This window comes from Perognathus longimembris, chromosome 21 (genome assembly GCF_023159225.1).
Source record: "Perognathus longimembris pacificus isolate PPM17 chromosome 21, ASM2315922v1, whole genome shotgun sequence".
Classification (NCBI taxonomy): Eukaryota; Metazoa; Chordata; class Mammalia; order Rodentia; family Heteromyidae; genus Perognathus; species Perognathus longimembris.
Genome location: NC_063181.1, coordinates 5322479 through 5348771, shown reverse-complemented (window position 1 = coordinate 5348771; position 26293 = coordinate 5322479). Strand labels below are relative to the sequence as shown.

General features: G+C 57.1%; 1 protein-coding gene across 3 annotated transcripts in view; it reads right to left on the bottom strand.

The window, feature by feature from the left end:
- Positions 1 to 2848: 2848 nt before the first annotated feature.
- Positions 2849 to 26293, bottom strand: part of Znf395 (zinc finger protein 395) — a 35834-nt gene continuing 12389 nt past the window's right edge. For 2 of the 3 annotated variants that reach the window (XM_048330571.1, XM_048330572.1), the window contains exons 2-10: positions 13195 to 13451; positions 12255 to 12490; positions 9086 to 9195; positions 6637 to 6875; positions 6212 to 6312; positions 5472 to 5775; positions 4334 to 4423; positions 3465 to 3565; positions 2849 to 3009 (exon numbers count right to left, since the gene is read on the bottom strand). In XM_048330571.1, coding sequence (XP_048186528.1) covers positions 2898 to 3009; positions 3465 to 3565; positions 4334 to 4423; positions 5472 to 5775; positions 6212 to 6312; positions 6637 to 6875; positions 9086 to 9195; positions 12255 to 12490; positions 13195 to 13446 — 1545 coding nt within the window. In that variant the 5' untranslated portion in view covers positions 13447 to 13451 and the 3' untranslated portion in view covers positions 2849 to 2897. Of the gene's footprint in view, positions 3010 to 3464; positions 3566 to 4333; positions 4424 to 5471; positions 5776 to 6211; positions 6313 to 6636; positions 6876 to 9085; positions 9196 to 12254; positions 12491 to 13194; positions 13452 to 14037; positions 14045 to 26293 lie in introns of all 3 variants that reach the window. The other variant, XM_048330570.1, reaches the window with a different exon arrangement.

Sequence of the window (26293 nt, the reverse complement as noted above, 5' to 3'; positions counted from 1 at the left end):
GTTCAATACCTCCATTTTCAGAAGCCACTTCTGAGGAACCAAGGGGGAGGGAGGGGGAGGCGACGGCGCCCCGGCCACTGAGCCGACTCACTAAGGACGTGGCTAGCACCTAGAATGGATGCTTTTAAGAATGGACCGTGCTGAGAACTCATTCTCTAAGGAAAGGACTATGGTTTGAAGATGCTGGAACAGACCCACAAAGCTGCCTGTGCTGAGGGTCGGGTCCCCCGAGTGGCAGGAGTCTCGGTGCCTGGGGAGAAGCCCTCCGTGGAGTGTCCTGGGGAGGGGGAGCCGAGGGACCCCGGCCTCCCTGGCTGTTTTCACAGAATGATCAGTCTACCTCGGGTATTTTGCTATGGTTAGGAAAAGATGAGTAAGATACGGGAATGTTAACAGCTCCTAAGCGCCTAGCTCACTCCTCAATAGATTCAGAAATACAGCCAAGAATAAACGACCCCTCACCAAGCGATACAAGCAACGGACAACAGTTCCCACCTGGGTTACAGGCCTGGGGTCGCCTCGGCAGGCTCTTCAGCCTGCGTGCCTCGCTCTCCTCACCTGCACGATGTGGACAGTAAGTCCCCCGCAGGGCCACTGCACGGCGGTAAGCCACGTCCTCGGTAAACCTGACCTACTGGTTTGGTGGTAGAATTTTTGTTTTGGTTCCGGTTCTAGGGCTTGAACTCAGGGCCCAGGCCCTTGTTCCTGAGCTCTTTCTAGCTCAAGGCTAGAGCTCTATCACTTGAGCCACACCTCCTCTTCCAGCTTTTGGTGGTTAACTGAAGACAAAGGTCTCACGGACTTCTCCTGCCCAGGCTGGCTTCGAACCACAATCCTCAAGTCTCAGCCTCCTGAGTAGCTGGGATCACGAGCGTGAGCCGCGGCACCCGGCCGCTTTGTAGTTCTGGGCTCTGCGTGAGCCCCGGCCTTCCCAGCCCCACGGCGGCTATCTGTCCTTTCTCTTCATGCCCTTCCCAAGGTCACCTGTTACTACCAAACGCGTGTGTGCAGCACGCTACAGCGCGGCCCCCAGGACAGGAGGACCGGCGAATGAGGGGCAGACGCACGGGGAGTCAGACAATGTACCATTTTATTCCTTATAAAATATATTTCATATCGTTGCTGTAAAAACATTACATTTCACATTTTTTAAAAAAATTTTAACAGTAAAAATAATACTTGGAAGACAGCGAGGGGGGAGAGGCGCCAAAAAGACAAGGTCACAAGTGGGGTTCAGCTCTGCTCCCTCTTCTCTACTCTGTGTGTGTGTGTGTCTGTCTGTGCGTCTGTCTGTCTCCCTCGTAAAGTGAGAACTTGCGATGACGAGACAGCAACAGGGCAGATTTCTTCCAGCAAGTCCTCTGCCACCCCACGCTCCCGAGGCTGGCTGTCACCGCGCGGCCACGGTGACGAGAGCCGGTCGGTGAAGCCGGACACACAGCCAGGCTCCGCCCAGCGGCCCGGCACCAACTCCGAGGGGACAAACGGCGTCCAGGACGCGCTCGCCGGGCCCACGGAGGGGCTGGGAAGGGGGGAGAGAAACGCACGACCCTAGGGCCAGGCCCCACGTGCCCCGCAACCCCAGGGACAGCCACAGACGGAGGGGCCGGCGGACGCCGCGCAGGGCCGGGGAGCAAACGCAGACGGGGACAGCTGCGCGGAAGCGAGAGAAAGTACGAGAACAAAACCCACACCGCCCCGGGGCTGACCGCGTCCCCCCACCCTGCGCCCCCTTCCTGCCTCGCGCCCCCAGGGGATGAGCAGCCGCCCCGCGTGGGGACGCGCGGGGGACGCCGGCCTCTGGGCGCGTGGGGATGAGGGCGGAGCCGCCCCTGGCCGGCCTGGCGTGGAGTGCCCTTCGCCCTCCGTGACCCCCAACCCCTCACCAGGTCACCTGAACACGCGGCGTGCGTCCGGCCGAAGCGCGGGTGTCTATTCCCGCAGGACGCCGCGCGGAGGCCGCCGCTGGGCCCCTGACGCGCGGGCCCCCGCCCGGGACCCCGGACGCCACACGCGGAGCGGCCCCGAGGCGCCCACGGCCACGCCGGGCCGAGAGGGGGAACGCAGGGCAGCGCGGGCCCTGCCCCCAGCGCCGGGCTAACGCCCCGTCCACGCCCCGAGTGGCCCGGCGAGAGCAGGGCAGCGCGTGGACCCCCACGCCCGCCCCCAGCCCCCCAAGCCCCGCGGGCTCGGGACCCACCCCGCGCCCGCAACCCGCCTGCGCCCGCGGCCTCCTCAGCCTGCCTGGACCAGGAACACGGGCAAATCCCAGGCGAGCGGGAGACAGGGGAGCCGGCCAGAGCCCCTCGGGGGAGGGAGGGGGGCCCCAAGGAAAGCAAGCTCTCGGGGGCCAGTCTTTAAGAACCTCTCCGTCCTGGGCTCTGAGAAGAAGCCGTGCACCTGCTGCGATGGGACCCGACGCGGGGCGGGGGGGGGGGGGGGGACCCTAGATCCCGACGCTGTCACTTCGCAAGGGTCCCACCACACCCACGGCAGAGGAGCCGCGGGGCACTCGCCCCCCCACCCCGGCCCCCTCCCCGGCTGCCACCGACGTCTTCATCTCATTTCTTTTGCGGCTTTTCTTTAGGGGAAGGAAACTCATGTCGTCCACAGTCCAGGGCCGTCGAGGGGCCGCCTCCCCACCACCGCGCGCACGCGCGCCCCCCGCAGGCCGGGCGGGAGGAGGGGCCGGCGGGGGAGGAATTCTTTGGTCTCTGGTTCACTGCAGAATACCCTTGGTCAGGTCTGGCTCTCTCCTATCGTGAGGGAAAGAAAAATAGTTTCGCTCCTTTTTTTTTCTTTAAAAAAACAACAACAACAACAAAGTAACGCGTCCCCGGGGCGGGCGGGGCGGGAGCGTGGCCGGGGCTCCCCGCGGCGGCGGCGCGGAGGGCGGGTCAGTCCAGGAAGCGCTGGCAGGCCTTCTTCCAGCGGCACGCCGTGCACCACTGGTCCCGGTGCTCGATGCCGTACACCTTGCGGCACTTCTTGGCCTCGCCGCGGGCTTTCCTGCCCAAGAGAGGAGAGGGTTCAGCGTCCCCCTGCGGGGTTCACGGGGTTCACGCGGGACCGCGGCCAAGCGCGGGGCGGGGCGAACAAGGAGAGGCGGGGCTGGGCCCCGGGCCTGTGCCTTTCTGTGATCCTGCTACTCCGGAGATTGCGACCAGAGGTTCAAAGCCGGCCCGGGCAGGGAAGTCCATGCGACTTCTCATTAACCGGCAAAACACGGTAAGGCTGAGCGCGAGGCCTGGCTCAGGCGGCAGCACACCGGCCAAGCCGGCGGTGAGAGTAAGTGAGGAGCCCTGGGCTCAGCCAGGGGCCTAGCACGTGACAGAAGAAGAGGTCGGAAGGGGTGCTCCCCACTGGAAGCGCCGGGCCAGCGCCGCCCCCCCCCCCGCCCCTGCCTCCACACCAAGGGCGCAGGCGCGGACAGGCCGCCTGTCAGGCAGGGGCGGCCGCCTCACCTGGTGCTGCTCTGCGCCCGGGGCGGCGAGGTGACGGCCAGGTGAGGTTTCACCGCGGGCGGTGGCGGGGGCTCGCTGAAGCTGAGCGATCGGCTGCGGACCTGGGGGGGGGAGGAGCGTGAGGCCTCTCCCCCACCCCCCCGCCCTTCCACCCACGAACGGACCGCAGATGGGCACTACCCTGGAGGCCAAGCGACCTCCTGAGGGAGGGCAATCCAGGCAGACAGGGCCCTGGCCGGCCAGGCTGGGTCAGGGAGACGCAGAGGGGGAGCGGGCCCGTGGGAGCCAGCACAGCCGGGGGCGGGGGGCGGGGGGGGGGGGGGGGGAGCTACAGTGAGGAAGGCCTCGCCCTGGCGGGGTTAATGCATCACCAGAGCGGGACAAGGTGGGGGGGGCTTCGCTCTGCCTCTCCCTCTCCAGCACCTTCCCCCACGGAGGCCGCGCGGCCCGGGGCGCCCCCTGTGGCTCAGAGTGGAGACTACAGTCTGCCGTGTGGGAGCCAGGGCCTGGGCTTTCTACTCCAGCCCACACAGCGCCTCTCTGGCTCCCGTCTTCCCTCTTGCCCACCTCCCTTGCCTACCGCCCACGTTCTCTCCTTTCTTGCCCCTTGGCACGGACCCTCTATTGCCTGTGATGCCCACAGACATTCACAGCTCAGTAGTGACCTGACCGGGCCCCCCAGCGGGTTGGAGGACAAGCACACCGTGAGCACTTTCCCGGGCTCCATGTCTGGGGAAGGGGAGGACACGTGGAAGCTTCAAGTCTGGGGGCCAGAGGTCTGCCAAGGAGACCAGCCAACGCCAAAGACTCAGCTCCCACCCCTCGGGGTGTGGGCGAGAGGCCCAGGATCGTGCCGAGGGCACACTCACCGGTGAGAGGGGGGTGGCGGCAGGGGCAGCAGCCCAGCTGATGCTGGTGTAGATGTGAGGGGAGACGGGGATCTGGAAGGAGGGGAGAGCCTGTGGAAAAGACGGGGTGTCAGCCAGGCCCCGCTCAGGAAGCAAAGGGTCCCGCCCAGGGCCCGTCGCTTCCCTTCCCACAGCAGGACCAGGGCCTCGGCTCTCCCGGGCTCCCCTCGGAGCTGGTCCGGTGCCAGCTTCCTGACTCCATCCTCACAGGCGTTCCCTGCCGGGCCGGCTCACCTGCCCAGAACACGCCTCGGGCAGCCGCTACAAGAAGCATGGGGCCTCCCGGGAGGCGGGGTGGCGTGCCCAAACGGCCACGTGCGCACACGTATGCGGCTGAGATCTATTTATAAAGACGCCGGCCACGAGGCCCAGGCCCACGGGGCCAGCGAGGGCTGGACGCGGGCCAAAGATGAAACCAGCTACGCGGTCACTAGTTCTCACGAGGAGAAGCGCTGGCTCATTTTGGAAAAGCTTTTCTGATTGGAAAGCACGACCTTTCAACTTGCAAACCGTCCCAGGGCCTAATAAAATCGAGCTACAGGCACACGAAGGTGGTCCGTGCAGTGCTCTCTGTGGCGGGGACGACCGTCCTGATGTCGCTCTGACCACCCCCCAACCTCACGGCACCACGCAGGGTCCCTCCGGGGTCCTCACTGTCTCCTTGGGCCTCTAGAAGTGAGCACTTGACGTACCGACTGCAGCTCATCATTTCTCCATGAAAAGTTCCCTGGCCCAACATCTGACGCAGAGCAGGTTCAAGGCTGGGCTGTCTGCCTGAGCCCAGATAGAACACGGGCCGCGGGAATCCCAGCGCCACGACGCCAGCGCCTGTGCAACCACTGACCCGACAACCCCCACGCCTGGTGGCTCAGGAACTCGGGGAGATCTCTTCACCACCCCTCCCCAGGGCTGCCGTGAAAACTCGGGGAGTCCCCTGGTTACCGGGTGACACCCCCTTTCCTTTTCCTGCTCTGTGGGATCCCAGTTAGCCACGTGGCCGCAGAGCTCGGTGTCAGGCAGGGGGCCAGGGGTCTGTGATCTGGCTAGCTGGCGACCACTCAGCTCCCAGGCCAAGCCCGTGTGTCCCCCTGCACCATACCTGGTAGGCATGGTCGGCCTGAATGTGCCAGAAGGAGCCGGGGGCTGACTTGCTGAGCGCCCCCGAGGGCAGGGGAGACTCCGGGCCGGGTTGCTCGGGTCTGGAGTACGGAGCTCTGGGCGGAGGCAGTGGAGGAGCAGCGAGGGACGGGCTGGTCACCCGGGGGGTGGACGCTAGCTCGGCAGAGGGCGTCCCGGGGGCGGAAGGGCCAGGCGCGGCGGCCACAGCCGACTCTTCCTTCATCTGCACCTCCGTGTAGTAGAAATCCTCCTCCCGCTTGAACTGGTCCGAGTCCACAGTGTCCCTGTGCGGAAAGCAGATGCCAGCGGTTCAAAGCCAGGGGACACCGAGGTACGAGGGGGACTCTTGGCGCCCAGAAAGCCAGGGAAGGTACGCTAGGCCCCCGGGAGCCCTGATCCCAATCTCGGCGGCCACCACGCAGCCTGCACGGAGGACAGGGCCCCGGCCCCGCGGTCCAGCACGCACACGGAGCCCCGGGCCCCTGCGGGAAGCGGACACAGAACGCGGCCGCCCCCGCTGTCGGCCACAGGCTGTCACCGGGGAGCTCCATCCAGCGCTGGAGCGCCCGGCTTGCCGCCAGGCAGAACAGGCAGAGCTCGGCCGTCACCACGACGCCGTCATCGCGGTGCGGCCGGCCCGGGTGACCCTCTCGGCGAGCCACGCTTGGGAACAGCAGAATGGGGGGCCCCCAGGACAGGAGGCCCGAGCCCCGCGCCTACCCCAGGTGGAGCGCTTTGACGTGCCGCTTGATGCCGACGGTGGAGCGCAGGACCTTGCCGCAGCTGGGCCACAGGCACTTGTACATGACCTTCACCGAGTTCTAGGGGAGAGAAGCCCAGGTGGCAGGCCCGCCCTCGCTGGCTGGGGACTCCAGGGGCGCTGTCCTCAGCCAGGCCCTCGTGAAAGGATCCTCGAGGGCAGGAAGCCTCAGAGGCGGGCAAAGCAGCACCGGGGCTGCGGCTGCCCCCACGGCCCCTCCTGCGGAAGCCAATGCAGGAAGGCGGGTGGGGGGTGGGGGGTGGAGGGGGCTGGGAGGAAGCGACTCAGGAAGAGGCTCTCACATCAACTCCCGCCGTCCGTCGAGGAGACCGAGGGGGGCACTTGGGGTCTCCCCGCTCCTCCAGGCACACCTTCGGTCACGTACCTTCCTCTTCCGTGGAGCCGGCTCGTCCAGCAGGAAAGGGTCGGGGTCGGTCTCAAAGCCATGATCGGTTTGGGGAGAACCGAAGGCGTCCCCCAAGTACTTGGGGCTGGCCTGGGGGTGGGGCGGGGAGGGGGTGGAGACGCCACTGCCCCCGCTCCAGTGCCCGCTGGTGGTGCTGCTGCCGCTGTCGGACACGTCCCCACTCTCCTTCCAGGGGTCCCCACAGGCCACGCGGGACGCTGGCAGGACGGAGAGAAGGGGGGAAGGACATTTAGGGGCTTGTCTTCCGGCATAAAAAAAAACAAACCACACAACAAAACAAGATCAGAAAGAAACAAAATCGCCTTTGCAAGCTGCAGTGAAGACCGGAACCAGGCCGTTGACCAGAGCGACTTCTAGCAGCAGCCCGGCTGTGCCTGCGGTGCCACTACGATTCGTGTGCCGTTCATGAAAAGAACCCAATTAAAATGTATTTCTCAAGCCAGGCACGGTGGCTGCTGCCTATAATCCCAGCTACTCCGGGAGGTGGCGTTCTAGAGAACCACAGTTAGGAGCCAGACCAGACCAAAAGTCAGGAAGATCTCATCTCAACAAACAACAGGTGGACGCTGGCGCCAGGCACGGGGGCTCACGCCTGTCATTCTAGCTAGTCAGGAGGCTGGGATCGGAGGATCATGGTTTGAAGCCAACCCAGGTAGAATATTCCATGAGACTCTTATCTCCAGTTAACCATCAGAAAGCTGTGTGAGGGCTGGGAATATAGCCTAGTGGCAAGAGTGCCTGCCTCGGATACACGAGGCCCTAGGTTCGATTCCCCAGCACCACATATACAGAAAACGGCCAGAAGCAGCGCTGTGGCTCAAGTGGCAGAGTGCTAGCCTTGAGCAAAAAGAAGCCAGGGACAGTGCTCAGGCCCTGAGTCCAAGGCCCAGGACTGGCAAAAAAAAAAAAAAGAAAGAAAGAAAGCTGTGTGAGACCCTCAGTTCAAAGGTTTAGACCTAACACGCATGAACAAAAAGACGGGCATGGTGGTATGTGCTATAGTCCCAGCTATGGAAAGAGCAGAGGTAGAAGAACGTTGGTCTGAGGCTGGCCATGGCAACACACAAGACTGGATCTGAAAAATAACTACAAGGGCTGGGGGTGTGGCTCAGGGGATGGCCTAGCAAGTGAGGCCTCAGTAACGCCACTACCCCCAAATAGTTCTCACTGTATATGCTAAAAAAAATGGAGGAGCCTCCATCCTGACTGAGAGCCAAGGCAGCTCTTTCCCACTGACTTACATGAGACATATATTGTAATTGGGGGTGGGGGGAACCAACTCTTGAGCAACAGAAAGGTTCTTCTACCAAACAGGAATTGACGACATAGGATTATGGCATGTTATCAGTGAGCTATGTACAGGTTGTATACGTGCATGCTCACTCCTAGCAGAAGTGCAGTGGTCGTTCTCTTTCCATTTGGAACACTTTTTTGGACCTTCTGACCCAAGCTCTTGGCTCCCCTACACTTGGAGAATGTCCTAGAACTTAAAGGGACCTCCCTTCTTTCTGAGTCTTTGCTTGGGCCAGCCGAGCAGGCACGCACTACCAGGCCTCACCACTAGGTGTCCTCAGCGTGTGGTGAAGGCCTCCAGCAAGCTTTGAGTGGAAATAATTAAATTTGCTTTAGCTCTCTCCTTTATATTTACTTTCTATCTAAGGAGCTGATTACTTATGAGCGATGCTTGTAAAGGCTGCTTCCCTCCTGGCATGTCCTTGGAGATAACTCCATATTCTACAAGCTTTTAGGCAGCTTGCAATTCAATTAGGGCTCAGGATTAAAAAATTATTCCCTGGGAATGAATAAGTATCACTAATTACCAAAAAACAAAAAAACAAAAAACAACTTCAGGTTTCCTACAAGTCTTGTCAAAGGACTAATACCCAGAAATCTTTCCTTCCCCCATTTCACTGATAAAGTATTTTGAGGTCATGAACAGCAAGATTTTGTTTTAATTGAGAAATCTGAAGTCATACCACTTGCTTTCATTAAGCAATTTGGTTTATTTATGGCTTTGGTTCCATGACTCCAGGTGTTTGGCCTATAATCTCACTAAAGTGACAAGGCATTTGGAATGGAGGCATGAATTTTCTGAAGCCACTGGGAGACCATTGGGCCTAGTTCCACCTTGGTGAACTAAATATTTCTCTCGGCCTTGTCGAGCTCTGAAGTGCCGCAGACCTTGCTCACATGGCCAGTGCGGCTCAGCACCGAGCTCAACCAGCTTCCCAACGCGCCAGGAAGCTCCCCCCGACCCCGGGGGGGGGGGGGGGGCTCAGTGGCGCTCGGGCAGCCTGCAAGCCTCCAGAAACCCTAGGGCAAACTGACTATGGAGATCAGCTGCTCCAAGACAAAGTGGGGCCTGGGCCGGTGGTGTGCCTGGAGCCCTCTAGCCCCGGTGACTCACCAGAGAAGTTGGTCTCTGCCCTGGGGGGGCTCTGCACGACCGGACTGCAGGACAGGGACGTCAGTACCATGGCCGCCATCATCTCATCCATCTCCACCGCATCCGACTTCCTGCATGGGAACGAGTGGGGAGAAGCTCGCTGTCCGCGCAGACTGACCCACCGGAACAGACACCACCTCTGGTTACTCCAGGAGATGCCCGTCCCAACAGCCCAGTGTGCCCGTGACAGTCTCCTCCCTAGACAGGCCGCCTGGCTCACGTGGTAGAGTGCCCGCCTAGCAAGCTGAGGGCCATGAGTTCAATCCCCGGTACCGGGGAAAAGAAAAACTCCTTCTGAGTAGTATTTGCAATACAGATAAGTTCCATTCTCTGTGTGTATGGTGTGTGTTATGTGTGTACATACATATGTGTGTGCCAGGGCTGAGCCTTGAATTCAGGGCCTTGCACTTTCACTTGGCTTTTTCCACTTACATCGGAGCTCTACCACCTGAGATATGCCTCCATTTTTTTTTAACAGCATGCCTGGTTATTATTTGGGGGAAGAGGAGGGAGGAATTGATGAGTATAACTGTTCCCTGTTAAATTTAAATGTAAGACCAGGGGGAGAGGGGTGATTTTAGTGTTTGGGGTTGCAGTGGACATCATGGAATCATGCTTGCTTCTCTCGTTTTTTTTTTTGGCCAGTCCTGGGGCTTGGACTCAGGGCCTGAGCACTGTCCCTGGCTTCTTTTTGCTCAAGGCTAGCAGTCTGCCACCTGAGCCATAGTGCCACTTCTGGCTGTTTTCTATATATGTGGTGCTGGGGAATCGAACCGAGGGTTTCATGTATATGAGGCAAGCAGTCTTGCCACTAGGCCATATTCCCAGCCCAAGGACGCTTCTCTCTTCCCGTAGAGAATTTTAAGCTGCAGAATTAGGAAAGAAGTCAGGCCAGTGGCACTGCTGGTAGTGCTAGTTATTCAGAAGGCTGAGATCTGAGGATCATCCTTTGAAGCCAGCCCAGGCAGGCAAATCTTATCTCCATCTAACAAGCAAAAACTGGCTTCTGAGTACCAACAGAACCTATTAGATAAGCCAGAATACAGTAAATAACCAGATAAAGAAATCTTCCAACATAAATCTGTGCTTTCACACAGCAGGATTCCAGAAACTTGACGTGTGGTTTTTCTTAAACTGTCTGTACAGTTCCATCAATTTGAAGTAAAATCAGAGTTGTCAGTAAGCTAACGTTAATGTATTAGGAAAAGTAAGACTGAAATAAATTTCTAGAAAGCTAGTGTGCTCCAAGGGGCTGTACAAATTCACTCTTTATAATTCGAGTCTGCTAAACCAGGCAACTGGGTTTGAGACCGCTAAGTAAAGACCATCACTACATTAACCAGTTACTTATATGAGCCTTGAATTTCACTGCCATTGAACAGAAAAGCAGAATTTCACTGCCATTGAACAGAAAAGCAAACTCCTGGCTGGCATCCTGCTGAATACACAATCACAAAACGACTCTTTGGCCTCAAAACACAGGGCCTACTGTGAACAGCGCCAACAAGGACACAGAGAAGGGCCAGGCTGTACTGCTCTCATAGCTGGTGTGGAAGGCAATCTCAATGAGTAGATTTCCTTTTTAAAGCATGAATGATCAGTATACGTAAGACCATCTAACACTGAACTTCAGATCTACATTCCCATGTCATACAAATCTATAACAAAACATCCACTCTTAGTGCGACAGGGATGTTTTTGAATATTCACTCCAGTCAAAGTCTAAGGGATACAGGCCAGAAACAGCTTGCTTCCCGTTTCTTCATGGCCTTGGGCTAGGGATGATTTACATCTGTAAATGTTTTTAAAAATCAAGAGGAGTATTATTTCTGGACAAGTGGCACATAAAAATTGTACTGAGCAACATTCAAATGTGAGGATCCACCAACTACCCCGGAGCAGGCCGTGCCTACAAGCTCACCATCACCCGAGTCCGGAGCCAGCTCCGGATCCGAGCCGCTTCTTCCTGTGTCTCCTCTTAAAAGACTAGGACCTGAGTTTGGTGGAAGCCTGGAGGGCCGGAGCCCTTTGCCAAACCGAAGATGTGTCACCCTTAAGAGAGTTAGGGGGACGAGATGTGTCTTTCTGTGTCCTAATCAACGGGCTTGGGGAAGGACGGGCCACGGGCGGCCCCGGGGCCCGATGTCACTTGGACCGTGATGGGACAGGCAGGCATGGCTCTGGCTGAAACGCTGGGGGCCTCTGCTTTTTGGATAATCTCGTACAGCCTGAGAGCAATGTCATCAACATCCAAATGACTCTAGGCATTCACACGCAGCGAGACCAAAGGAGGAGACGCTCAGGGAAGGGGCCCAAAGGCCTGTACACATCCGATCACACACAATAGTGCTTATCGAAATAAATTCCACAAGGTGTTTTCTTTTTTTTTTTTTTGCCAGTCCTGGGCCTTGGACTCAAGGCCTGAGCGCCGTCCCTGGCTTCTTCCCACTCAAGGCTAGCACTCTGCCACCTGAGCCACAGCGCCCCTTCTGGCCGTTTCCCATATATGTGGTGCTGGGGAATCAAACCAAGAGCTTCATGTGTAGGAGGCAAGCACTCTTGCCACTAGGCCATATTCCCAGCCCAGGTGTTTTCTTTCTTGCTATGTTTGTTGTCTTTTCTTTTTTGTCTTCTTTGTTCGTTTATGTCTTTGTGAGGGTAGGGGTGGGGGTGGGAAGGCACAGAAACGGAAGGAACAAAGAGTAAACTAGACCCCATGTTGAAAATGAACTCTCTAGCTGGGCACCAGTGGCTCGCCACTGTAACTGTAGCTAGCTACTCGGGAGGCTAAGATCTGAGGATGGCGGTTCAAAGCCAGCCCAAACACAAGAGTCCTCATGAGACTCGTAGCTCCAATTAACCACTCACAAACCAGAAGTGGCGCCGTGGCTCCAGTGGTAGAGCACCAGCCTTGAGCAAAGGAAGCTCAGGGACAGCATCCAGGCCCTGAGCTCAAGCCCCAGGGCTGGCAAATACATAGATAGACTCGCACAAAGGTCCAAACGACCCCTGGCAGAGCCAGGGCTCCCCACCTCTGCTGACAGAATCCCTCGTGTCTGTACTGGCAGACACCCCAGGCCCCGCACCCCCTCACCACAGTCCACGCCACACCCCTGGCCACTGCACGCACCTCTTGGGGACGTCGATGTTCCTGGAGACGGGTCTGTAGGCTGGGGGGCCCCGGGCCCCATGCTCCTGGGGCGGGCCCTGGGGGCCGGCGCCCGGCAGCTCCGCCAGCCACACTTCCTCCGCTCTACAGCAGATCTGCAGCTTCTGGTCCAGCAGCCAGACCATCACCTTGTCCTCCGCCCCGAGGTGCTGCTCCACCAGGCCCACGCGCTCCCGGCCGCCATACCACACGCGCACCTGCGGAGCACGGTGCCCGTCAGCGAGCCCGAGACCCCGCCCACATCCGGGAGACCTCCGTCACCTCCTCTTTAAGTCATACACCCTACCGTCTGTCCTCACTGTCATCGGCACGGGAATAGGTTAGCTCTGCAGAGTGGGCCGGGTACCAAGAGTGCCTCCTACGATCGAGGCCAGCCCCCCCCTTGTTCTTCCGCTCACCTCTCTTGCATTCCCAGCCCCCTGAACTTGGAGTCAAATGAGACAGTCATCTATAAATGACTCCGCGTGGACCCCGAGCACGCAGCCTGGCCCTACACTTGAGATAAAAGAGCAAATGCAAAAACGCCATCTTCCCTGACACTGTTGGCATGGAGTCGATGCTTGAAGCTTCGAACCCTCCCGCCTCGGCCTTCCCAAATGCGGGGACGACAGGCACGCACGCCTCCCCCGCCTGGCGTCCTTTTCCGGATGGCGTGAAGTTGCACATCACGAGCCCCCGAGCGGCAGCTGGGTTTGGAGCAGCTCAGCACGCGCACGGGCACCGTCCGCACCCGACGCGGCCGTGGCCCCGGGGTGAGAAATGCCAGCGCGTTCACTGTGTGGAGCCCGGGGCTAGAGGAAGCAGCCTGAGCTCAGCAGAGCCCCGGGCGGTCCCCGCTGTCCTCGGGGCGCCCCGGCCCACGGCCTGGGGCACGGACCTGACCCGGTGGGGATCCACCTACCTTCTGTCCAGGCTGAAACGCCAGCTGCTGGAGGCCAGGGGAGCCCAGGGCCTGGAGGACCTCCTTGGGCTGTTCTTGGCGTTCTGGGTCCTTGGAGGCCAGGGCGGGCTGGGGAGGGGGCCCCTCGGGCAGCTCCACCTGCGGCTCCAAGGGGGGCCCGGTCCCCGACGGCCCTTCGGAAGCACTGGGTCCCAGCACCCGGGCCCCCAGGAGGGACCGCTTCCCGAGGCGGCGAGACAGCACGCTGGCCATGTTCCCTGGGGAGGAAGGGCAGCAGAGAGTCCAGTGAGTCACCGCCACTTGCCCGGAGCCAGCACGCGTCCTGGGGGGGGTGGGGGGGGGCGGAGGGGGGGGCGGGAGACGTTGATCACGCTGTCGTCCTTCCTTTCTACAAAACGAATACGGGTTCCCGGGAAGAGGCTTAAGACGCACTGAAAAGCACACCCGAAAGCAGGCCACGCGTGAGCCTTCGCTGGCATTCCCCCGCAAACGAGCACAAGCACACGCGTGCACACACACAGCCCTGGGGAAGCTCCCACCCACCCCTGTGGCCCACGCGGGAACACACCTGTCTGGGACACACCTGCCCTAGCCTTCAGAGCGTGCGGGCCTCGGGAACGAACCGCACAGCCGCTCCCTCTCACGCCCCAGGGAGCGAGCGCTAGCACCCAGCCGCTGAGCACAGGGGCAAAGGACCGCAGCGGGGCTCCGGGACACCCCCCACCCCACATACCGGGCTGCCCCCGTCCCAACCCGGCTCTGCTGCGGCAGGGAGGCCACTGCCCCCCTCCTCCGGGAACCCCGCCTGGGCCTCATGTCCCCTGGGTCCCCCAGCAGTGACACTCCTGGTCTCTGCTGTCCGGGGTCTTCTAGAAGTTCACATCTATCTATGTACGGAGACAACATGTACTCCAGGAAAGGACATCGGCTAAGTACACACCAGGAGCTGTGGTGTTATGGCGGGTATAAAACCCAGGTTTGCCAAGCATGGTGGCGCACACTTGTAATCCCAGCTACTCAGGAGACACAGGCACGATTATGAGCGGAAGCTGGCAAAAAAGGAAGAGGCTCTAACTGAAAGATACCTAAAGGAACAAGGGCCGGAGTCGTAGCTCAAGTGGTGGAGGGTGCCACTTGCCTAGCAAGTGTGAGGTCCTGAGTTCAAGTACTGTGCTGCTGGGCACTGCCTCTCCCCATCCCAGAATACTCGCCAGGCTGAAGACTTCCACCAGCCCCTGCTGGGCTCAGGTGGCCCTGCCACGACCCGCCTCCACCCTTACTCCACAGTCCCATTCACACCACCAAGTAACCCGGACAGGCGCCGGCGGCTCCCGCCCGCAACCTCAACTACTCAGGCAGTGGAGGCTGAGAGCTGGAGCACTGCCCTGCGAGGCCGGCCCAAGAAGAAAGGTTCTCCAGACTCCAACTCCGAAAGAACCCGCGAAGAAGAAAGGCGAGAGGTACGGCTCAAGCGCTCGCGCCAACCCAGCAGGCACCAATGAAGTCCTGAGTTCAAACTCCAGTAATACAAAGCAAGCACATAAATGGGGTACAGTAAAAGAAGTCCCCTTGCCGACGTGAACTGTCTGAGCAGTTACTTCCACAGACCTTTCTTCACGTTTTGTACCCCGGTCCAAAAGTACCTCAGGGCACAATTCGGGCCCCCCTCTCCCCAGTCCTGGCCTCTTCCCAGCTGTCTGGCAAGTTCCGTTAGCCTGCATCCCTATACTAACAAACCACAGACGGCAAAAATAACTTCACCGGGTAAGAAAGTGGCAGGGGTTGAGCAGAGGCGGTTTACGCAGGGCCCTGAGGGCTGAAACGTGATAGAGCATCTGCACCGTGAATGCCCAAGAAACCAGAGCTGGGAACGAGGGAGTCCATCCCGCTGGCGTGGCCATGCCGGGAAAGCGAGAGGAAAGGACGGGGTGGGGGTGGGGGGTGGCTCAGAGGTAGACAGCTTGTCTAGCATTCTCCAGGCCTGGGGTTCCACCCCCAACACGGGAAAGAATCTAGTCTTGGGGGTGTGGCTCATGTGGCAGAGCAGCCGTGAGCAAGCAAACAGAGTAAGAGTACAAGGCCAGAAGTTCAAGACCCAATACAAAAAAAAAAGAATCCAGAGCTTCTAACGGCTTATTTCAGAGAACCTGATGGAAGCCACAGACAGTGCAATACCACTGGCCGACATCAGATGGCAGCACCAACCCAGAGAGAAGAAAAAAAAAAAAAAAAAACCCAACTCTATTCTTGGCAGAAATCCTACCAGCCACCCCCACTTTCCAGAGCAGGAAGTTTGGGGTTTCTACCACTGAAAATGAAGACAGCGTTGTTTTTCCAAAATTCCTGGGTTTCCAGTCCTCAGATAGTGCCTGGGATGTTTGGCCAACACACTGTGGCGATGTCTTCGTAAGCCTTTCCCTTTTCTTTTAAGAATACCGTCTAGTTTATTGGTAAACAGCTAGATCTGCCTGTTGGAAGCAGGGGACCTGCCCGCTTCCTGTTTGCTCCCATGCCGCGTGGCTGGGCTTTCTTGTGTAGCCTTTCTCCCCAACTCCGCTTAAAACACGTCTTATTGTTGGTTTTATTTATAGTACACCTAAATCTTAATTTTTAAAAGCAGAAGAGAAAGAAGGAAGGGAAACTGTCTTTTATCAAGTGCCTCTCAGGCATTTTTATAAATTATATCTAATTTGATATTCAAAACAATTAGAGATGGCCCTGAAAAGGCTCAGCTGGTGGCTCTCATATGGAATCCTAGCTACTCAGGAGTTGGGAGATCTGGGAAAGGAGGCCTAAAGCCAGCCCCAGCAGCGAAGTCCATGAGGCTCTTATTTCCAATGAACTAGCACAAAGTCAGAGTAGAGGAGTGGCTCAAGTGGTAAAACACTAGCCTTGAGGGAAAAATTCTAAGGGACTGCACGCAGGCCCCGAGTTCAAGACACACACACACTGAACAGTTTTTGAGATTCTAGGCAACTGAGCTGGCTTGGGACTACCAGGGCTACAGGACAGGAACTGACAGCCCTGGGTTTGAACTCACATCTACCTGGTGCCTAAGGTCGCAATCCTAGCAAATTCAGTAGTGTGGAATCTCACAAAACATGTTATTAAATTGCTTTCCACTCACAGGGTATTTTTTCCCCTTGATAAACCCTGCAGGTCTAAACTGCTATCTCCCCTCGTGCTTCCATTCCATGGAAATCCGCCCTCGGCTGGCTGGCATCTCGGCCGCTTCTCTGCACCACTCAAGGTCAAAGCTCCCTCCGACCTTGCTCTTCGTCCAAGCCGCTGTTAATCATTTAGCAGGAAGGGCTGGAGAGACCTTCGCACAGGCACTCGCCCCGGAGAGGCCCAAAGGGATCATGGGAGCGGCCGAACAGGGGACGCGGCCCGGAGGCGGCGGCATCTCAAGGTGTCCCCCTCCCGCCGTCGTCGCCATCCCTACTCAGAAGCTGGGGTGCCAAGGCTCGAGGGTTCACAGGTCATGGGAGGCTCACGGAGTCACCCGTGAGGCCGTGGAGACGGGGGAGGGAAGGAGGCCACCACCCTTCCCCACCCCCCCCCCAGGTGCCCCCTTCTCAGGGTCTTCGCGGACCTCCACGCCGCCGAGAAACCCAGAAGCCTCCACGTCAGCATCACAAAGCCAGGGCTTCAGGGGAAACACCGCTTCGCATTTCACATCCTCCACTTGCAGAAGGCCTCGTCTGGACGGAAAGCGTTGCGAAAGACATCCCCAAAGCGTTTCGAGGGGATCCTGAGCCCCAGGGCTGCCACCACCGGAGAGACTGGCCACCCCGACCGTGTAGCCGGGCCAGCGCCCGGGCCGGCTCAGCAGGCACATCCTGATGTGCTAATGGCCCCTAATGAGGACATCTGCCGTCGGCTCAGTAACTGGAACTGACAAGAGCAGAACAAACCTCCGCTGCGGCCCAGCGCTGCAACCTGCTATTGGCATGTGACCCCTGCTGCACAACCGCTCGGCTCCACACACGGAGGCTCCATCTCGGGCCCAGGGCGGCTGCTCTCTCCTACCGCCCGGGGACGCTGACATCACAGAGGCCCTTCCCAGACACGGGCCGTCAGCCTGGGACCCACTCACAGCGGATGGGGTTCTCTGAAAGTTTAGGAGGGTGAGGTTTGGAGTAGGAGTCCTATCTGCTAGCTATCCCTGTGATGAGTCATTTGTGGGTCAAGGTAAGGGGACTTGCCCCTTGCCAAGAGTTTCTGCCAAACCTCAGCTTTCTGGTATTTCAACATCACCCACTGCACAAAGTTTTCAGTCCTGGTATATCATTCTTGCCAGTTCTGGGACTTGAACTCAGGGCCTTAAGCTTTGGCTCTGCTTTTGCACTCATAGCTGGTATCCTACCACTTGAGCCACACCTCCAGGTTGGCTAACTAAAGATAAGAATCTCATGGGGTTTCCTTCCTAGGCTGGCTCTAAACTGTGATCCTCAGATCTCAACCTCTTGACTAGCTAGTGTGACAGGGCTCATCTGAGTGTGTGTGTGTGCGTGTGCACACACATGGGGCTGAACTCAAGGCCTGGGCACTGTTTCTGAGTTTTTAAGCTCAAGGCTAGCATTCCACTACTGGAGCCTCTTCTTTGGGCGTTTAATGGGAGGTAAGATACTCATAGACTTTCCTGACCACACTGGCTCAGAACCTCAACCCTCAGATCTCAGCCTCCCGAATAACTAGGATTACAGATGTGAGCCACCGGTGCCCGGCTCATAGATCATTCCTTTTTTTTTTTTTTGGCCAGTCCCGGGCCTTGGACTCAGGGCCTGAGCACTGTCCCTGGCTTCTTCCCACTCAAGGCTAGCACTCTGCCACCTGAGCCACAGCGCCCCTTCTGGCCGTTTTCCATGTATGTGGTGCTAGGGAATCGAACCGAGAGCTTCATGTGTAGGAGGCAAGCACTCTTGCCACTAGGCCATATTCCCAGCCCCTCATAGATCATTTTTAAGACTTTACTGGAAAGCTACCAGCTTTATCTTTTAGATCTAGTATGTTATAACTTGAAGGTTTGTGGTGTTGTATTCTAAACTCAACCAAAGACCAAACTGTTACCGGCACACTGGCCTTCAGAGAGGCAGAGCCCTCATCTGGCTCAGGCTATCCGGATATGGTACTCTCCTGCAGGTGGGTCAACAAGACCCACCTCCTCCTCTACAATGGGGCTCTAGCGCCTTTCGTTCTCCACTGGTGGGGGCCACGCGCACGGGAAGACAGTTACGCTATGCCAATGCGTGTGGTCCTCCTGGTCCACACGCCACCCCATGAATGCCAGTGACTCCAGCGGCACATCCCATCGCTGCTACCTGAGAGTTCGCAAACGTCCTCTGCCTCCCCTCCTCCTGGCCTTCCCCAGAGAAAAACTACTCAACACACTACGACCTTTTCTTCTCAAAGACAGAAGAAACCCTCACTTGACTCTGATGAGAAACCCCGGCGGGGGCCCAAAACCCTAATCTAAAGCTTCTAGACCTCAGGCATTATTGACCAGGCCCCATCACGTGACTGTTTCTTCATGGGTGTGGTATGTATTTAAGATTTTCCTAGCTGGATAATGGTGGTTTACGCTTGTAATCCTAGCCACTCCGGAAGCTGAAATCTGGTGGATTAAATTCAAAGCTAAACCAAGCAGACAAATCAGAGAGACTCCATCTCCTATTAACTAGAAAAATGCCAGACTTTAGAGGCCTGGCTCAAGTGGTATAGTGCCAGCAATGATAGGAAATCAACAACAAATAAGCAAGGGCAGGAGACTCCGAGTCCAAGCCACTATATAAGCAATATATTTTTTAAAATAAAAGCTTTAGATATATACGACTCAACATGTTACTGACCAGTTCATTATTTCTAAACCACAGGTCAGACAGTAACAACACACCTCCTTCGGCACTCTGCTTTCCGTCATTGTTTTTAAGTAGATTATACCATCTCAGAGTACCATGGCTTCTGCAATACTACTGCCAAGAAGACAGGGACCTAAAGCCACCCAACCCCACTCAGGATCAGAACCAGTCTCCCCTCCAACTGAGCATCCAGCACCCACTCCTGCCTGAAAAAATGGAAGCAAAGAACAAGAACCCCCAAATGACAACTGTTTTCATATTCCAGCAGATGAGCACAGATCTTGGTCATCTGATCCGGTTACAATGAATTCTCTCCAGCAAGTAATAAATGACCCTGATCAGCAGCACATGCTTCTGTGGGTCTGAGGGCCCAGTAGTCATTGAGTCAAGCAACAGGGCCACTTCTGTTTAAAGCATTTTCACAGCTCACCCCAGGAGCCCTGTCCTTCCCCTTCCTTCACACCTACAGCCTGGCTGGCTCTCAGAGACAGAGCTCTCTGCCATCAAATGGGACAACGATGTGGGCTCCAGACACGCAGTCAGGACTCGGGGATCTGCAGGGATTTCTACCGCACACCAAACATCCGTGGTCTGAACATCTGAAATCCAGAATGCTCCAAAAACCTCAAGCTCTGTGGGCACCACCGACAGGATGCCACGAGAGGGAAGTACCACACCTGACCCCAAATGAGAAATAGCAATGCCCAGGTACACTAAACATACTGTGTAAAATTACCTTCAGGCTACGTGCATAAGATATGTATGAATTCTGTGTTGACACGGGGGTCCCATCCACAAGAAAGCACATTAGGCATATGGGAAAATACCCAAACCCCCAAATTCGAGTCTCCATACAAGTTTTCATACCAGGCATTTCAAACAAAGGCTATTCCGCCCATAGCACAAATGGTACTATCAGCCCTTTGAAGGCAGAGGTGGTAACCTTGCCTGTCCCATCCAGTTTAGACTATAGACAGGTAATCCTCCCGGGGTGAGAACCCATGAGTGAACAACGTGTTTAGCTGGGCACTGGTAGCTCCTACCTGTAGTCCCAGGAACTCAGAAAGCAGAGATCCGGAGGCCTGCCGAACAGGACAGCCTGAACCAAAAAAATCAAGACGCTATCTTTAAAATCGCCAGAGTAAAACAGTCTAGCAAAATGATAGAGTATCTGCTTAGCAAGCACAAAGCCCTTGTGCTACAAAGAAATCGAAAAGGAAATGGAAGAGGAAAAGGAGAGAGAAAAGGAAGATAGATGGTCTGCTTGTCCCAAAACGCAGAAATGAAGAGAGGTACCCAAGAGCAAGGTAGCGCTTTAAACCGCATTCAAACTCAGCCCCAAGATAGCATTCCCGAAACCAGGCTGAGCTGCGGGGTCTGCCCAAGGCTTACCAACGCGCCAGCGCTGTTTCTGCCATGCCCCTGGCAGGGGTGAAAACACGCAGGTGGGGGACGAGTCCCAGGGGGAGGCTGGGGGTGGATGTGGGTGGCTGACTTGGGAGGGAGACCCCAGGGGCCCAGCAGCCCTAGGGAAATAAGCTTTGGGAAACACAGGAGTTTTTTGGTGGGCTTCCAGATCGTCTTAGGACCAGCCCTGGGATGCATGAGTGCTGACGGGGTTTGTGCTCACCTTACCACGCACCAGAGGCTTCTTCCCTTCCCTGACCTTCCGGCGACTCAATCAAGTATGGAGGGGAGATACCCCCCCCTCCGCCGCCAACGCTCAAGCCCCCCAAGGCCAAACCACAAAGCCACCAATGGCGGCCCCGGACAGCTTTCAAGCACTCCTCATGGAGCAGAAGCTGGCCGGGGTGGACAGCCCAAGCTGGGGGGCGGGGGGAGGGGGCACTGGAAGCGGGGAGAGGCGTGAGTCTCCGTGGCAAGAAGGGATCTGTATACTGGAACAACTTCCAGCGATAAGCAAAAGCTGACAACATATGACTGCCACCAAAAAAGCCTCAAACACAGACCTGAGAGCTGTAAAGGCCTAATAGCGGATGGCTAATTAGCCCGGGACCCTGAGCAGGCCCCCAGAAAGGGAGGCGTCTGCGGAGGGGGTGCTCGACAGGGGGAGCCTCCTGGAAGGTGCACGGGCCCCCGGCGGTGACTCCTCGGCAGTTCGCTCCGCGAGTAACCATGGTGATGCCCAGTGACATCACCCCGGCCAGCCACCACATCCCTGACAAGGCCACGGATGCAGCCGGGGGGGGGGGGGGCACGCGGGGGGGGGCGGGGGCCTCAAGGGAGGGGGGAGGGACTGCCGGCTCCTTGTGGCGGAAAATTACATCACCCAGAGATACAGGTGCCCAAGAAGGATCGTCACTGTGAGGGGAAGCCACCTGTGCACAGGCAAGCGGGGCTCACTGGACACGCCTCACCCGCAGTCACAGACAGGTGAGGGAGGCAATCAAGGCGCCATCCAACGCCCGCCACGCATCCGGGTCTCCTTCCAAGCTCACCTGTGCACAGAACGTAAGCCGGAGGCCACAGGCCGGAGCCTGCGCGTCACCAGACACGCGCGCTGTTGCGCAGTGGGCGCCGCAGTGGCTGAAAACATTTTGAAACTTGAGGTGAGAGCTGGGTACCAGACACGTGGAGAAAGGAGGCGCCAGGCTCTCACACATCCATTCGTGATCCAAGCTTTCCTCGTATTCGAACTTCCCAATCAGCTCTTCACGCTTTCTGCTCTCTTGGGAAAGGGGGAGGGGGGCTCTGAGGCCCTAGACCTAGCTCCTCAGACTAGATGCCAACCCACCCAAGAGGCCTCGCAGAGCTGCCTGGCACCGGAAGCCAGCCGAGGCACGCAGCAGTCGCTGCCAGGGGCACGGTTTCGTCAGCTCCACCAGCGTGGCTAGGGACAATGGCGACCACCTCAGGGCCTCTACACCCCCCACCTCACCTGCTGAGGTGAGAACACACCTGCCTCACAGAGCGGTGTGGGCCATCACCCGCAGAAGGCCCCACATTCAGGAAGCAGCAGCAGGTATTTGGCCCCATTCCCCCATCCCGCCCCCTACCTTAGACCCCTGCTAGACAAGCTGAGAGGCACTGGGGATGACTGAATAACGAGGAGCCTGCCCGGCAGCTGTCTAGAAACCAGGCTTGCACCAGGATATCCTACCAGAACCTGAAATGCAACTACTGACTCTCAAGGAAATCCAGAAGTTAACCAATTAACTGAAATCACAACAGCAGATCTCAGCAAGATAGGGAAGGCAAGAAATCCAACCTATTCCACTCAGAGACCTGCCGGCCAGAGGAAGCAAACCAAGCCCTGGGCTCGGGCTCCCTGCAGCGCCGACGGGCCTCACCCTGGAGCTCAAGGCCAGGGAGCAGCCCCTAGCCCCAGCCCACGTGTCCAGGCACTGCGCCCCTCTCTTTCACCATCGGGCTGCCATCCTGCTGCTCTGTTCCCCTGTGCCAACATGTCTTGAGGCCCAGCTTAGGGTGGTTCAAAGCTGGCGGCCAGGTCTCCCCAAGGCAGGACCCGGCCCATGCCAGTGCAGTGCCGCACTCCAGCCCTGACTCACCAGAGCTATAACGGCCGGGGCCTAAGAACCCAGAGACTTCACCACCCGCTAGTGCTCAACGCAGCAGCCCAGCTCCTCAGGATGCTGAGCGCTGAGCCTAAGACTCAGACCCTGCCCTTCGAGAGTTTACGGCCCAGGCTTCTGCCTGCCCCTCGAAACCAGCACTTGTGCGGAAAAGCACTTGATCTCTACGTTCACATATGCAGAAATGTGCAAAAAAAAAAAGACAGTCAGCAATATGATATCACTGACTAAAAAAGAGACGGCTTTCACAAGTACATCCAGAAAGACAGATGAATGTCCACATGAAAGTTCCTAACGTCAGCTGAGACAAATATTATGAATACACCAAAACAAAACAAAACACAAAAAGCCTGCTGAACGGCTACAGCGTGAGAGAGCCGCGTTCAACCCAAAAAAGCAAAAAGGCAGCCTAAAGTGAAGAGAAGATAGGCCCTTGAGGGAAGGTCATTAAAGCATAAGGTGGAAAGCAGGAGGAGAAGACCCCAAGCCCGGCTCTCTGTGGAAGGAGCCCTCTGCGGGAGCGTCATGATCTGAGAATGGGAAGCAGGCTCACCCAGGACCCGCTGGGACACACCCCACTGCCTGATTCTCCTGAAACGGATGGAGCAACAACACGACTCAGGTAAGATATTCCGAGCCCAAGTGACCAATCATAGAGGGCCATGGTCAAGAATTCTGAGAGGATGGAAAGAGATAAAACACGGCTAAGTGGCAGAGTGCCTACCCAGCAACCACAAGGCCCGCAAGTTCAAAACTCTGGAACCCTCCCCACCAAAACAATACTCCAATGCATGGTCCTGCATACTGTTTGATGGGCTGAAGATGTGGCTCAAGCAGTAGAGTGTCCACCTGGCAAATGGAAAGCCCTGAGTTCAAATCCCAGAACTACCAAAAAGAGAAAGAAAAAACAAAGTCACGCAGAGGACCGAGCCCTGGCCTGACTGGGGGGACGGTGGAGGGAGAGAGACGGATCCCCCCACGGCCATCTTGCCGCCAGAGCAGGCCAGCTGGGAGAGGGCTGCTTGGGTCAGGGCCAGCAGAAAACTAGATCCTCTGAAGAAAAGGCCGTGGGATGTTCACAAGGTGAAATCGCATCGAGCTACTTCACTAGAACGGTTACAGCATAAGCAGATAAGAGCATAACAGGAAACCCTGAATACAACCCATGGCTCTTCCAAGACTGGCACCCTTTCAGGAATGCGCAAGCGCTATCACTAATCGAAGACTTATGAATACACCCACGCTAAACATTTCACATACTGTGCTTCGTTTAATCCCCCCCAAATGACTCATAAGAACCATCATCATCCCCATCTAACAGATAAGCAAACGGAGACCCAAGCAGACCAAGGAAACGCGAGAAAAGTGACAGACCTCAGCTGTGAGTCGGACGTGTCCGGCTGGAAACGCTGCCCTCTCTGTGCTCTGAGGAGACAGGGAGTCACGCGCGGAGCGAGAGCTGGGACCAGGCGATCTCTTCAGACGCCAGTCACAGGGAGGGTAATGCGGCACGCTGGCTGTGTCATGCGGGGGAAGATGGGCAGAATGGTGGTGAAGTGTGAAACACTGGGTGGGCTGCCCCAGGACCCGGGCTTCCCAGAGAGAAGGCTCCGTCACACAGCCTAGCTGCAAATAAGCTCAGCCTTCCCAAGTGAGCTCTCCTCTAGTCTCCTTGTGCCTCTGTTTCCTCACCTCTAAAATGGGGTGTGTGTGTGGGGGAACACCGGCTCCCATCCCAAAGGAGAGCTTGGCACTTCAATAAGGCAATGAGGCCAGGTGCCGGTGACTCACGCCTATAATCCCAGCTACTCAGGAGGCTGAGATCTAAGGATCACGGTTCCAAGCCTGGCCAGGCAGGGAAGTCTGTGAGACTCTTATCTTCAAGTAATCACAGAAAAAGCAGGAAGTGGTGCTGTGGCTCAAGTGGTAGAGCGCTAGCCTTGAGCAAAAGAAGCTCAGGAACAGTGCCCAGGCCCTGAGTTCCAGGCCCAGGATGGGCAAAAAAAAAAAAAAAAAGTCAATGATTTCTCTTTTTACACAAGCGCCTGATTTTTAAGAATCACCAAGCTCCTCTTCCTAGAGATTCTTCTGTCCCCTCCAGGTTTGAGAGAGGACACAGAAAGAAAATGAGAAAGCGTACATCAAACACAGAACACGGAGTGCACAATAAATGTTAGCCTAAAAAAAGACAGCAAACTATGGGTGGTGAAGAAGAGCCAAACTCACAGGCAGATAACAGGGAAGAGCTTGAACAAACAGCAGGACAAAACAATAAGTTCTAACACTGACAAAGCAGTGTAAAACATCTAAGAAAAAAAATATCAAAGCGCAGCGGGGGCTCTGCCCTGCCCTCCGTCCCCCGTGCCGAGCGCCAGCCGGCCCTCCCGCTGCGGCCACAAGGCCAAAGGAGGAAAAAGACATCCTGCACAGCAACACAGCAACACGAGAAAACAAAAGGAAGCCGGAGGCATGGCCCAATGGTAGAGCGCCTGCCCAGCAAGTGCAAAGCTCTGAATTCAAACCCTAGTTACACCAAGAAAAAAAGAAAGAAGAACTATACCACCTATCCCTGCTTCTGCTCCCATAACATTAGAAAACGGTCTACCCAAGAGCAGTGGGGACCTCTTGTCAAGATGACTGTCAAAGCCAGAGGGGTCAGCCGTATGCCGGGTGATGAGGCTAAGCTAGAAGATGGTGTTCTTCAGGCCAGAAAGCTTAGGGCCAAGAGGGGAAAAGGAGGCACTGAAGTGGCCACCAAATCCTGAAAGGCCCAAGAGAGACTTCGTAACACCCGTGGGAGAGCAGAGAGGAGGAGGACTCAACTTCGTAAAGAAGGCGGCGGCAGCGCAGCGCTGGGTCTGGACAAGGGTACGAACGCAGGACTGGGTCTCCTAGGGTTCCAGCCCATGCGTCTTCACCATCTGAGGAAGGCTCTGAAGGCAAGGACAGGAGCCCACAAAGGCCACGAAGGCCTGCACCGCCTCCTGGTGGGGTAACCAGTGGTATTATGCCAGCCTAGAGACCGGGCACATCGCTAGAGACAAGCCCAGGGCACTGCCGCCCCTTCCGTGCCACACCGCCCCCTAGGGGCAGCAGTGGGAACTGCTGGGGCTAATGTTACAACGTCTTACTTTCTAGGACCTGCAGAGAGCGCCCCGCCCTCTCGTCTCCCCCCCCACCCACCCCCCACCCCCGCACAGATATGTGCAATTAAACCCGTAGCAGCAGCCCTGTGGCAAGGCTCTTCAACTCCCACTTCCTGGCTGAGGACTTGGAAATGTTTCTCTCCTTTCTCTTCCCACTTTAACTTATACTAAAAATAAATTCTTGCCAAAACTTAAAAAAAAAATACTAAAATCCTCCCCAAGTGCTTCACTTTGGCTTGAAAATGCAAGCCACACTGTGTGCTAAGATGGCACCAAGAGGACCCACAGACCCACAGGAGAGGGGAAAGGCCCCAGCTGGGGTGAAGCGGGCTTACCAGTTACCATCCAGAGTCCAGAGTGGGGCTGGGCCGTCCTGACACTTCCCTACATAAATAAGATCTATCCACAGACAGGCCAAAGTCCTGGGGGCTGGGTGGGGCCCAGAAAGAATGAACCGTGGGGCCCCAAAGGAGCGGGCATGGACGGGAGGCCCACAAGGATAGGTGACACACAAGCACGCTCTGAATCCTGCCTAGTC